Here is a 13,569-nt window from a genome sequence, read left to right as displayed (position 1 = left end):
TCAAGAAGATAATTAGTTAAAAATCAAAAAAATTATTACATAAGCAAACTGTAGCATATAACAGAGGACCCTAAGACTCACAGGGAGAGAGGTCATTCTCAAGAGGCCATCTATTCTTTTGGGAATTCCAGAAGTCTTACTGTCCATGATAGGCTGTCAATGTCAATAGACTGTCAATTTCCTTTAGTGAGCACCAGTTGAAAAACAGTTATCATATAAGGAATAGAGATTGAAATGGACATGAGAGCAAAGTGTGCTGTGATATGGAAATAATAAAGTCAGCATCAGGAAGAACACTAGAGACTCACCTGGTGGTGGTTTAGTCTAAAGTCATGTCCGACTCTTGCGCCCCCATGGACTGTAGCCTGCCAGGCTCCTCAGTCCATGGGATTCTCCAGGCAAGATTACTGGAGTGGGCTGCCACTTCCTTCTGCAAGAGACTCATCTAATCCTTTCTTTTGTAGGAAATACAGGACTATAATTTCCTAGATGCTAAACTGAGATTTAAACTGGACCTCCTGAAGTTACTATACAGCATACATAAGAAAGGAATCTTGAGAGAGTTATGGATACCTAAATTTGTTCCAAAAAGATAATTAGGAGTATTCCTACTTATTAAAGTAAGTACAAAAAATAATAAGAGAAATGGAGTGGAATGAACTGGCAGAGTGGCACTGACATGAATTCACTACTAGTGAGAAGCTACAGTGCTGCACAGGGAACTCAGCTTGGTGCTCTGTGATGACCTTAGAGGGGTGGGATGGTGGAGGGGAGGTGGGAGGGAGGCTCAAGAGTGAGGGGAGGATATATGTATACCTATAGCTGAATCATGCCGATGTACAGTAGGAACTAACACAACATTTTAAAGCACTTATACTCCAATTTTAAGTGGGATTATTGCATAATACAGAGTATGCAGTGATCACATGTTAACAAATGTTGAAGGGATGGCATTTAAAGACAAATATTTAAAGACATATTTATGTCATCTAAGATAAACTGTCACATGCATGGGCCATATCAAGATACATTTATTGAGAAATATTTACAGTCAAATTAGCATGAACATATGAATGGCCTACTGTGATTATTAAAGCAGCTTTAAACCTGACAACGTAAAGGGTTTCTTCTACTGAACTACAGTGTTATCCTGCAGGAGAAATTTCTATTTTACCTCCTATGTTCTTTGGCACCACTACCATTTGGGAAGTGGAGGCAAGGGAAAGCCCTGGAATCATTTCCAGCTATCCCTACTCTTTGTGGACTGGTAATTTATTTTATCACCGCTTTCTTCATAATATTTATCATATACACTGAAGAGATTTTTGTTTAAGATTTTTTTGATATGGACCATTCTTAACATCTTTATTGAATTTGTTACAATTTTGCTTCTGTTTTATGTCTTGGTTTTTTGGCCATAATGCATGTGGGATCTTAGCTCCTCCACCAGGGATCAAACCTGTATCCCCTCTGCATTGGAAGGCCAAGTCTTAACCACTGGACTGCCAGGAAAGTCCCTACATTTTTAAAAGCAGTTGATTTTGAAACTAAAATATAAGGGAATTTACCATGTTCTCCAATTTATAAGGCTGATAAGCACTGGAGAATATTGGATAAGGAAGGAAACCAAGAACACCATTTTTTGGAAATTCACCCAAGGAATAAAAGCAGGACTGCCCTGGGAAGTGGAACTCAGGAGTGGAGGACAGCAGCTTTTTGTCTGGCAAGCATATTGCTGAATTCTACTATATAGGATTCTTTGGTAGCTCTGGGCTTGATTATTTCAGCTGTATTGTCTTTCTTCCTGTTCTTAGTGAGTAAATACTATTTCACATTCATTGTAAACTTATAATTTGTTCAGAATTAACCTTTCCATAACCAGTGGCACATTCTACTAAAGCACATTGCTCAAATTCAATTGTATTAAAGGTTTTCCCAGAGAATCCTAAAGATATTGCCTTGAAAACGAAAAACATGTATTATTTTATTACCTAAATTCCATTTCAGGAATTTAGGTGGTAAATTCCTGACTGAGCTTGCAATTATATGCTAAGCGAAACATTTTGATCCTCCCATGGGAATGAGAACTAATAAAATATACCTGTGAAGCTTGAGAGTGACAGTTCCATAAACAGTAGCAAAACCGAGAAGGCGGACCCATCTTAGGAGAATACAGCGAAATGTGCTTGGCTCAAAGTACAAAATAACAACCTGTGGGATGAGAAGAGAGAGAAAGAGACCTTCAGGATCAGCTGATGACCCACAGACTAAAATCAGTATTCCATAATCTGATGTTTAATACATGTGTGTTTTGACACGAGCACATATACATGTGAGTAAAACACTAAACTATGATTCTGATCATTCACTGTCCAAATCAAAAGTCTCCTTATGGCTTTCAAATCAGATCTAAAGTATTTAATTCTGACTTTCAGGCGTTTCTAGCAATTGTCTCTAAATTTCTATTATGTCCAAGCTTCAGTTCAGTTCACTTCAGTCGCTCAGTCATGTCCGACTCTTTGCGACCCCGTGAATCGCAGCACGCCAGGCTTCCCTGTCCATCACCAACTCCCGGAGTTCACTTAAACTCACAGCCATCGAGTCAGTGATGCCATCCAGCCATCTCATCCTCGGTCGTCCCCTTCTCCTCCTGACCCCAATCCCTCCCAGCATCAGACTCTTTTCCAGTGAGTCAACTCTTCACATGAGGTGGGCAAAGTACTGGAGTTTCAGCTTTAGCATCAGTCCTTCCAAAGAACATCCAGAACTGATCTCCTTTAGAATGGACTGGTTGGATCTCCTTGCAGTCCAAGGGACTCTCAAGAGTCTTCTCCAGCACCACAGTTCAAAAGCATCAATTCTTCAGTGCTCAGCTTTCTTCACAGTCCAACTCTGACATCCATACATGCCCACAGGAAAAACCATAGCTTTGACTAGACGGACCTTTTTTGGCAAAGTAATGTCTCTGTTTTTTAATATACTATCTAGGTTGGTCATAACTTTCCTTCCAAAGAGTAAGCGTCTTTTAATTTCATGGCTGCAGTCACTATCTGCAGTGATTTTGGAGCCTAAAAAAATAAAGTCTGACACTGTTTCCACTGTTCCCCCATCATTTCCTATGAAGTGATGGGACCGGATGCCATGATCTTTGTTTTCTGAATGTTGAGCTTTAAGCCAATTTTTTCACTCTCCTCTTTCACGTTCATCAAGAGGCTCTGTAGTTTCTCTTCACTTTCTGCCATAAGAGTGGTGTCATCTGCATATCTGAGGTTATTGATATTTCTCCCAGCAATCTTGATTCCAGCTTGTGTTTCTTCCAGTCCAGCGTTTCTCAGTATGTACTCTGCATATAAGTTAAATAAGCAGGATGACAATATACAGCCTTGACGTACTCCTTTTCCTATTTGGAACCAGTCCGTTGTCCAAGCTTAAATGTCTTTATTTCCCCAGATGGGACAGCCAAATGTGCTTTCACTGCCTGCCTTTCTTACCTGGAGCCTTGTCTTTTCCTGTATCCACACTTTTAGTAATATCTTCCGCCCTCATATGAAATACCCCTGAGAGGATTATCTGTACTGCACCCCAACCCCCCATCAATCTACCAAAAATAGGAAACCCACAAAAAATCTCGCTACTGGAAGAACTACCTAAGGCATATTTTCAAGAACTTTTCCCATTTTTCTTTCCAATACTAGCAGCTACCGCTAGACATAAAGATATTTTATTTGAAGTGTGTGAAGCAGGATAGAAGTGAGCTGCTTTTGGCACTAAGTAACCTAAGGACCAAAGAACACATAACAACTGCTGAGTGCATGACCACAGGATATAAACTGTCTGTAGAGGTGTAGGAGGGCGGGGTGAGAGAAAGAGAGACACATTCAGGGCCAGCAAGAGAGGAAGTGTGTCACCCCCGAGCCACCAATTTCCTTTTACCTTCAATATTGCCTCTTGGGAACTCACTATGCTTTGCCTAGAGGTCTGTTTCCCCCAATTTTGTTGAGAGGAATTCTGTGTTAAGGTCTAAGGCGGGGTGTACCCCTATGGGCATTTTAAGGAACCGTTCTTCAACACTGCAAGTTTCTTCCTTTAAAAAAAAATCTATTCATTTATTTGGCTGCACTGGGTCTTAGTTGTGGCATGAGAACTCTTTTAGTTGTGATACGTGGGATCTAGTTCCCTGACCAAGGATCCAACCTGGACCTCCTGCACTGGGAGTGCAGACTCTAAGCCACCAGACCACCGGTGAAGTCCCTGGAAGTTTCTTCAGAGGCTTAGAAAAGTCAATCAGCTGATTAAAGTGGTGGGATGTGCTAGGCATTGTGATAAACTTCACAGCAGTCCCCCATTTCAAACAAATCTGCACAGATTATCCACCCATTTGATCAAACATGATTTTTTTTTAGCTAGCTTTAAAGTCAGCTTGATTGCTTATACTTTTTGGATACCAAACACAACAAATTCAGGAAGAAAAAAGAAGCACAGAGAAAAGAATATACATTTTTAAAATATGTACAAAATAGAAGAATCCTTTAAAATTATTTTCTTTTGCAAATATAGATACAACACCAGAGATAGAAAATTGACCTCTGCTGTCTTTGTTCAGTGGGTGTAAGGCCGGGTGCTTCTCTGGAAGAATAATGCTTAAAGATAGACCAGTCAGTGGCCAGCACAGTCCAGTGCTCTGTCCAAAGCTCTGACACTGAAAGGTGTGCCGCTCCTGTTTCACGCCTGGTATTTTAAGGATCTGAGCAAGTTTCCTAGTAGTGTCAGACACAGCAATTCTACTTCCCTAATTGACTTGTCAAATGTTACTTGCTCCAGGTCAGTGAAACTGGCTGCGAATTAAACCACTTTCATGAGAAATAGATGGGGAAACAGTGTCAGATTTTATTTTTTGGAGCTCCAAAATCACTGCAGATGGTGACTGCAGCCATGAAATGAAAAGATGCTTACTCCTTGGAAGAAAAGTTATGAGCAACCTAGATAGCATATTCAAAAACAGAGACATTACTTTGCCGACTAACGTCCGCCTAGTTGAGGCTATGGTTTTTCCAGTGGTCATGTATGGATGTGAGAGTTGGACTGTGAAGAAGGCTGAGGGCCGAAGAATTGATGCTTTTGAACTGTGGTGTTGGAGAAGACTCTTGAGAGTTCCTTGGACTGCAAGGAGATCCAATGAGTCCATTCTGAAGGAGATCAGCCCTGGGATTTCTTTGGAAGGAATGATTCTAAAGCTGAAACTCCAGTACTTTGGCCATCTCATGCGAAGAGTTGACTCATTGGAAAGGACTCTGATGCTGGGAGGGATTGGGGGCAGGAGGAGAAGGGGACGACAGAGGCTGGATGGCATCACTGACTCGATGGATGTGAGCCTGAGTGAACTCCAGGAGTTGGTGATGAACAGGGAGGCCTGGCGTGCTGCAATTCATGGGGTCACAAAGAGTCGGACACGACTGAGCGACGGAACTGAACTGAACTGATAGGTGAAGAAGGTGTTACACTGGGGTTTCTGTTAGTAGGTGTGTGTAAACAGTTTCATTTATTAAAGAAGAAGAATGACAGATGCTGGTGGTGAGACCAGTATTGATGAAGCTGCCATCTAATAAGGATCTGAAGGACTTCTGAGGTTTTAAGGACTTTCTCTAAACATCTATTGTGGTGTGCCTGTGTGTGCAGTCCTGTCCCACTCTTTGTGACCCCATGGACTGTAGCCTGCCAGGCTCTCTCTCTGGGATTTCCCAGGCAAGAATACTGGAGTGAGTTGCCATTTTCTTCTCGAGACAATCTTCCCAACCCAGGGACTGAACCTGAATCTCTTGTGTCTCCTGCATTGTCAGGCAGATTCTTCACCACTGTGCCATCTGTTTGGCCAAAAAGTTCATTTGGGTTTTCCATAACATTTTATGGAAAAACCTGAAGAAACTTTTTGGCCAACCCAAAACAATTTCCTTCAGTTTCATACAAGGAAAAGTCTTGCTAGTCAAATATTTTTCCAGGCTCACTCATCCCTCTCAAGTTTACTGTGCTCCCAACAATCATTATTGAACAAGCAAAAAATGACACATATCTTATCCTAATGGAGACCAGTCCACAAAAGTTACACTTGAAAATATCTACTGCTAAAACCTAGTACTTAATCTATCCAGGTTTGCTATATTTTGAACTAGGAGAATGGAAATGTATCATTTAGGCATGACTATATGTATCAAAACACTTTTATACATGATTTACTTTAAAAATAAGTAGATTCAAAGTCCTTGAATGTGTTGTAAACTATTTTTTCTACATTTGGCAAGACATATGGTTCCATACATAGGAAATATTTAGGGTGAAGATGCATGTTCTGTAAATATTTAATTATCTAAAGTTGGATTTAAACTACAAAAAATAAAATTACTACATACATGAAGGGATCTATGGTTGTGATTATGTCTTTATATAACCATGGTCTAAAACTTATCACTTTGCACTTGGCTCCTACTATTCCAAAACAACAAAAAAAGGGATAATAGACTAAAAATATAAAATACATAACTTAAAATTTTTATAATATATACAAGTAACATTTGGGGGTTATTATAACAGCCACAGCTCCTCTAAAATTTCCAATATAATACTCCCAAAGAAATAACAAGAAATGAAAGGGTGACAGGTCTAAAAACTAAAGACAAAGATGACAAGATTCCACAGTCTCAGTTACAATTCTACTCACTGCTTAGTAGAACTAACAAGCATCTTTCAAATAAAATACCACTTGCCTCATTCTCTAAACCACAGTAAGATCTGAAGACCCAAAGATAACAGAGAAAGATTTTCATTCACACTCCTTGTCAGGGTCTAACACTGAGACCCATAGGCTTCTACTAAACAAAACAAACATATTTAAAATTTTTTGGTCATGCCCTAACTGTGCAGGAACTCTTTCTACATCAGTCAGTCCTGGAGCCTTCCAGTCCATCACCACCCCTCGTCCATCAGCTCCTCTCATCTCCATCCATTCACAGTTAGACCTCCCAGGATGCAGGATTCAGAAAAATGATGCTTAGCTCCCCAGGAAAAGCGTGGCAATGTGGAGAGAAGAGCGCAAAGAGGATATGCGTAGAAAGCACAAGGGAGCCTCCCTAGTGTGTCTTCCCAACATGCCACAAGGAAAGGCACTTTGCAGAAATATCCCATCTTAAAAAATGTAATAATGGCATTCTATCATGTATACTATCATGTAAGAATTGAATCGCCAGTCTATGTCTGACGCAGGATACAGCATGCTTGGGGTTGGTGCATGGGGATGACCCACTGAGATGTTATGGGGAGGGAGGTTGGAGGGGGGTTCATGTTCGGGAACACATGTAAGAATTAAAGATTTTAAAATTAAAAAAAAAAAGAAAAGAAAAAAAATGTAATAAAAACAAAGGACTATTTTTGTTTTAAACTTTTATACCCTCAGTTTAACAGAAACATCTACTTCTGCTTTATTACCTACACCAAAGCCTTTGGCTGTGTGGATCCATCAAACTGTGGAAAATACTTAAAGAGAATGGAATACCAGACCACTTTACCTGCCTCCTGAGAAATCTGTATGCAGGTCAAGAAGCAACAGTCAGAACTGGACATGGAACAACAGACTGGTACCAAATCAGGAAAGGAGTACGTCAAGGGTGTATATTGTCACCCTACTTATTTATCTTATATGCAGATTACATCATGCAAAGTACCAGGCTGGATGAAGAACAAGCTGGAATCAAGATTGTCAGCAGAAATATCAATAACCTCAGATATGCAGATGACACCACCCTTACGGCAAAAGCCTCTTGATGAAAGTGAAAGAGGAGAGTGAAAAAGTTGGCTTAAACCTCAACATTCAGAAAACTAAGATCATGGCATCTGTTCCCATCACTTCATGGTAAATAGATGGGCAAACAATGGAAACAGTGACAGATTTTACTTTTTGGGACTCCAAAATCACTGCAGATGGTGATTGCAGCCATGAAATTAAGATGCTTGCTCCATGGAAGAGAAGTTAAGACCAACCTATACAGCATTTTAAAAAGCAGAGACATTATTTTGCCAATAAACATTCATCTATCCAACGCTATGGTTTTTCCAGTAGTCATGTATGGATGTGAGAGTTGGACTATAAGGAAAGCTGAGTGCCAAAAAATTGATGCTTTTGAATTGTGGTATTGGAGAAGACTCTTGAGAGTCCCTTGGACTGCAAAGAGATCCAACCCAATCCATCCTAAAGGAAATCAGTCCTGAATATTTATTGGAAGGACTGATGCTGAAGCTGAAGACCTGATGTTGAAGCCAGCACTTTGGCCACCTGATGTGAAGAACTGACTCATTTGAAAAGACCCTGATGCTGGGAAAGATTGAAGGCAGGAGGAGAAGGGGACAACAGAGGATGAGATGGTTGGATGGCATCACCAACTCAATGGACATGAATTTGAGTAAACTCCGGGAGTTGGTGATGGACAGGGAGGCCTGGCGTGCTGCAAGTCCATGGGGTCGCAAAGAGTCGGACATGACTGAGGGACTGAACTGAACTGAACCGCCCTAAGTGGCAGTCTGGGCTGCACCACTAATTGGACATTTGACCTGGGACATAGGACACAGAACTTAAGGACACAAATTCCTTAAGTTCTGTCGACGTGTTTCCTCTGAAGCTTAATGAAAACTCCTATAGCATTAACAGAAGCATTGAATAAACCACAGATAAATGAAGAAACATCAATTTTATCCGTATCGTTCCAGGGAGGGTGAGGAAAGTTTCTAAGACCTAATAAAATGCACTAAGAATTCTACTTTTAGAAAAATGTTGCACATATACATGCATACAAAATAAGCAAAGATGTATATCCAGGAATATTCACTAAAGCATCCTGTGCAATAGAAAAACAATGAAAACATTCTCCCACCCAAGGGGGATGCCTTAAACCTATAATTCATGTTATAGCCATACAAAATACAAAACCATGAACTTCAAAATAATAAATGGATCTGACTCTGTTGCTGTAGAAACATCTTTAAGAGAAATTGTAAATGAAAAGAAAGTTGCATAAGAGTATTAAGATATGATTCTGTTTGTATATATGTAAAAAAGGAATGGCTGGCTGCTCACTCAATGGACGATTAAGACTATTTACCTCTGGGGTGGATGGCTTGGGGATTTAGAGGGTGGGGAAGGAGAGAAGGGATTTTTACTTTTTAACTTATATCTTTTGAGACTAGCTGGGTTTTTTTTATAATGAGAATGCATTACTTTGTAATAAAAACATTTATATAATAATTATAAATATACATACCTGACTCTTAATAGGGTCTGGAGAGTTGTTTCTTTTTTTAACTTTTTTTTGGGGAAGTGGACCATTTTTAAAGTCTTTATTGTATTTTATTACAATATTGCTTCTGTTGTTTATGTTCTGTTTTTGGCTGAGGGGCACGTGGGTTCTTAATTCCTTAACCAGGGACCAAACTCCCACTCCTTGCTTTGGAAGGCAAAGGCTTAACCACTGGATCACCACAGAAGTTCCTGGAGAGTTGTTTCTAAGTACTAGGGATCTGAGAGTGAAATGGAAAAGGTTCCGTATGTGGTATCTATGAACTGACATTATATGGAGGTGGCAAGATACAGAAAAATGACCTCAGAGAAATTGGAGGATCTTCAGAACCCTGGACCTCAGTAAAGAAACAAAAGGCGCCACAGAACTCACAGAAAGAGAGTAGAAGTATAGCATTTTGAGAAGAAAGGATAAAAAATGATAAAGATTCACAATATATAATAAGATGATTAAAAGCAAAAGCTTTTGTTTTTTTTTTTAACTGCCCAGAAGAGAATACACAAGATGCTTGTTCACCGAGCCATTTCCTGGTCTCAGGCGGCCCCTGGTCCTTGGCCATCTGTTTACCTGAGCTTTGTGGGTCATCCTTTCCCCCTGAGACTCTTGCATCCACCATTCACGCAGAAAAACCATCTCTCTGTTCAGAGTTTGAAGACTCTCCCCAATTTGTTGAAGAAAGTGTGCAGAACCCAGAAAACAACAGGTTCTATAAACTACACTAAACGTCTAAAAAAGGAATGATTCAAGCTACAGTCACAAGTCATCCCACCCTCCGTGGGGAAGCAGACAGTGCAGGACCCAGCCTCAACGCCCTGAGCAGAAAGAAGCCTGGATCCCTTGAGAAGCCCAGGAATATAGGGAAAGACTTCAGTATTTGGAGACATAAGGGACTTCTCTGCCATTTACTAACTGCGTGACCTTGAGCAGCTCGTTTTATCTCCTCCCTCATCAGGGAAGCTGAGTTAATAACCTCTCCCCTCCCTGCCCCCCAGGATGGGGAAGAAATGTATGTGAAAGCACTGATCATCTAGAGGGGTGTAGTTATTTCTCCTACACTTATTCCTTCAGGACTGATGCAAAATCCTTTTTTCTTTTGTTTAAAATAAGCATTAGGTGATTCTACCTGATCTTTATAAATGCTCTCTCGATGGCAAATTAACATAAACATCAAATTGCCGTGATGAGGGAACTGTTCTGGCAGCCTGGTTCAGTCTGAGTCATTCACTGCCTCGCTCCTTCAGGAAAGGACACATTCTTATTACTCAGTTCCAAATAAAGGGCTGAAAATAAAGATCTAAGTTTAACTGTGGGTTACCATAAAAGCTCTTCAAGAATGTGTCAGTAAGCATTAACAAATGGGTTTCTCAATATATTTTTAATCCCCCTCCTATTCACTTTCCTGTTCTGTAGTGCTCTGCTTAACATGTAATCACTGCTGCTAATAAAAATCAGTCTGTACGTGGAACTGCTACTGTTTACTGCATACTCTATTATCTAGCTCTGGAATGGAGATACTCAGAAGGTTCAGTGACTTGCCCAAGACGATGCAGTTGAAACACGCTGAAAGTGGAATTATTCTAAATTGTCAACATTTTCATGTTTCTTTTCAATGAAAAGCTGTTTGGTATCCAAAGGTCGCATTTTCTTATTGGTAAAAATCAAGTTATTAATTGCTCTCCAACGGAAGTAGTTCAAAGTCAATGTTCTTCAGATAATTATTTTTCCACATGTAGACAGGAGCCTTCGCCTTTTGAAAATTCTTGAAACTTCCTGCTCCCCTCCACCCTCATCTCTACAAGAACTGAACTCAAGAACCTTCTTTTGTCATATCCTGCTATTCAGTATGCTCTGCACAGCCACACACTCTAACTTCACAATTCCTTGGCCTCCTCTACTCCTCTGTCTTTCTCAGGTGAGGGGAAATTTACATGGCCCAGAAAAGCTGTCCTGGAGCATACACCAAAGTCTCAAGGCCATGGGAATAAAGCTGTTTCGAGGAATATTACTTGCTTGCTACCTTAAGGACACCTTTATCTTGGTGAACAGAAGTTACATGATGTATTTTGCCACAGGTTTTCCAGCCAAAATACAAATCTGATAAAATCTTACCCTTGCCTAGAACCACTCTTGGCTTCCTGTTTTACATTTAAGTAAAGTTTACATTGCTCAAAATGGTTTACAAAGTCCCTTCTTATGTGTCCCCATCATCCTTTATTGGTTGTCTCTCGCAATACCACCTCTTCTCTGTGCTCAGAGTCCAAAAAAGGAAAAAACCTTTATTATGGAACATATTACATGGCATTGCAATACCATTTGTACACTAGATCTCTGCTCCACTGGGCAGTGTGTTCAATTTATGCCAATGGAATGAATGCATGGAAGTGGTTTTCATATAGGAATCATCAGCTCCAAATTCAGAAGGTTTAACAAACTAAATGTGCTAAGATAAATTAAGAAGCATGATAACATGTCCAAGTCACAGAGAAAGGAGGAGCTCTTGGTAAGGGTCATGGAATAAGATGTGCCACTATATTCTCATAAGACAAGTACAACTAGAAAGTGTCACAAATAGTTCAATTTTTTCTTTAAACTTTTGGCTGCACCAAGTGGCATGTGGGCTCTTAGTTCCCTGACCAGGAATCAAACCTATGCCCCCTGCAGTGGAAGTGCAGAGTCCTGACCACTAGACTGTCAGACATCACAATAGTTCAATTCTAAAGGCACTTAATAAAAGGGTAATTTTAAAATATTTTTCTTCCTGGTTGTCACAGTGCCTATTAGAATCATCTTTTTTATCTATAAAAAATTCCTAATGAAATTTATCTGAAAGGATTAGAGTGATGACAACTAACTGAAAGCACTTAGGATAGAATAAGTTCTAGAAAGCAGAGGTATAGGATAAGGAAGTTTTGATGGGCAGTAGACGCCGGTTCGATTCCTGGGTCAGGAAGATCTGCTGGAGAAGGGATAGGCTACCCACTCCAGTATTCTAGGGCTTCCCTCATGGCTCAGCTGATAAAGAATCTGCCTGCAATGCAGGAGACCTGGGTTCGATCCCAGGGTTGGGAAGATCTCCTGGAGAAAGGAAAGGCTACCCACTCCAGTGTACTGGCCTGGAGAATTCCATGGACTATATACCCATGGGGTCCCAAAGAGTTGGACATGACTGAGCAACTTTCACTTTCAGAAGGAAAGAGGGCTTCCCTGGTGGCTCAGTGTTAGGGAATCTACCTGTCAATGCAGGAGACACAGGTTTTATCCCTGGGTTGGGAAGATTCCCTGGAGAAGGAAATGGCAACCCACTCTAGTATTCTTGCCTGGGAAATACCATGGACAGAGGAAGCCTGGTGGGCTACAGTCCATGGAGCTGAATAAGAGTTGGACATGACTAAGTGACTAAACAGCAACAAGAAGAAGGAAAGAAACTCTTCAGGACATAGCCTACTGGTCAGGGCAGGGGAGCCCAGTGAGGCAGCCTCCAAGATGCTAGGAGACAGCCGATACCCAAGTTGGACAGTGTTTGGTACTGATGCAAGAAGAGGTGCTGAGGGATTGACTTCCTTGTGGTCCAGTGGTTACGACCCCACACTTCCAATGCAGGGGGTGTGGATTCAATCCCTGCTCAGGGATCTAAGATCCCATATACCATGTGGCAAGGCCAAAAAGTTTTTCAGAAGAAGAAGAGACGCTGAAAGGAGAGGAGCAGACCCTAGGTCTGTTTCCTGCTGCTTCCTGTAAAGACGTTTTCTCACTCCAAGAGTTTTGTCACACCAAAATCCCTTAATTTATGCAAGACCTCAAACAGACCTTTCGTCTGCATCTATTTTCTCACGTGTGTGCTCATTTGTCTGGGAAGCTGAGGAGCACTGTTCACTGGATATATTTTTAACCTTTCCTGCCTGATGCTGACTCACTGGCTGCTCCGGCTGCACCCTCTTGCCTATGGTGGTGGGGTGGGAGTGGGGCAAGGGCACACAGCTGCAAAGGCTTCAGAGGCTGTCAGGTGGGCCTCCTGCCCATCAGTGGTGTCTGCTGCTGCTGCTAAGTCGCTTCAGTCGTGTCCGACTCTGTGCAACCCCACAGATGGCAACCCACCAGGCTCCCCCATCCCTGGGATTCTCCAGGCAAGAACACTGGAGTGGGTTGCCATTGCCTTCCCCAGAGCGGTGTCTAGACAGGTCATAAGTTCTGTGGATTCTCATCTTCAAGAAAATTTCATGACCACAGGTCA

General features: G+C 41.1%; 1 protein-coding gene across 1 annotated transcript in view; it reads right to left on the bottom strand.

The window, feature by feature from the left end:
• GPR158 (G protein-coupled receptor 158) overlaps positions 1 to 13,569 on the bottom strand; it is a 301,443-nt gene that overhangs the window by 38,107 nt on the left and 249,767 nt on the right. The window contains exon 6 of the mRNA XM_068987841.1: positions 2,102 to 2,211. Within this exon, the coding sequence (XP_068843942.1) occupies positions 2,102 to 2,211 (110 nt within the window). The remainder of the gene's footprint in view (positions 1 to 2,101; positions 2,212 to 13,569) is intronic.

The sequence above is a fragment of the Capricornis sumatraensis genome, chromosome 15 (genome assembly GCF_032405125.1).
Source record: "Capricornis sumatraensis isolate serow.1 chromosome 15, serow.2, whole genome shotgun sequence".
NCBI lineage: Eukaryota > Metazoa > Chordata > Mammalia > Artiodactyla > Bovidae > Capricornis > Capricornis sumatraensis.
The sequence above is the reverse complement of the archived record's forward strand: the minus strand, read 5'-3'. Positions and strand labels throughout refer to the sequence as shown.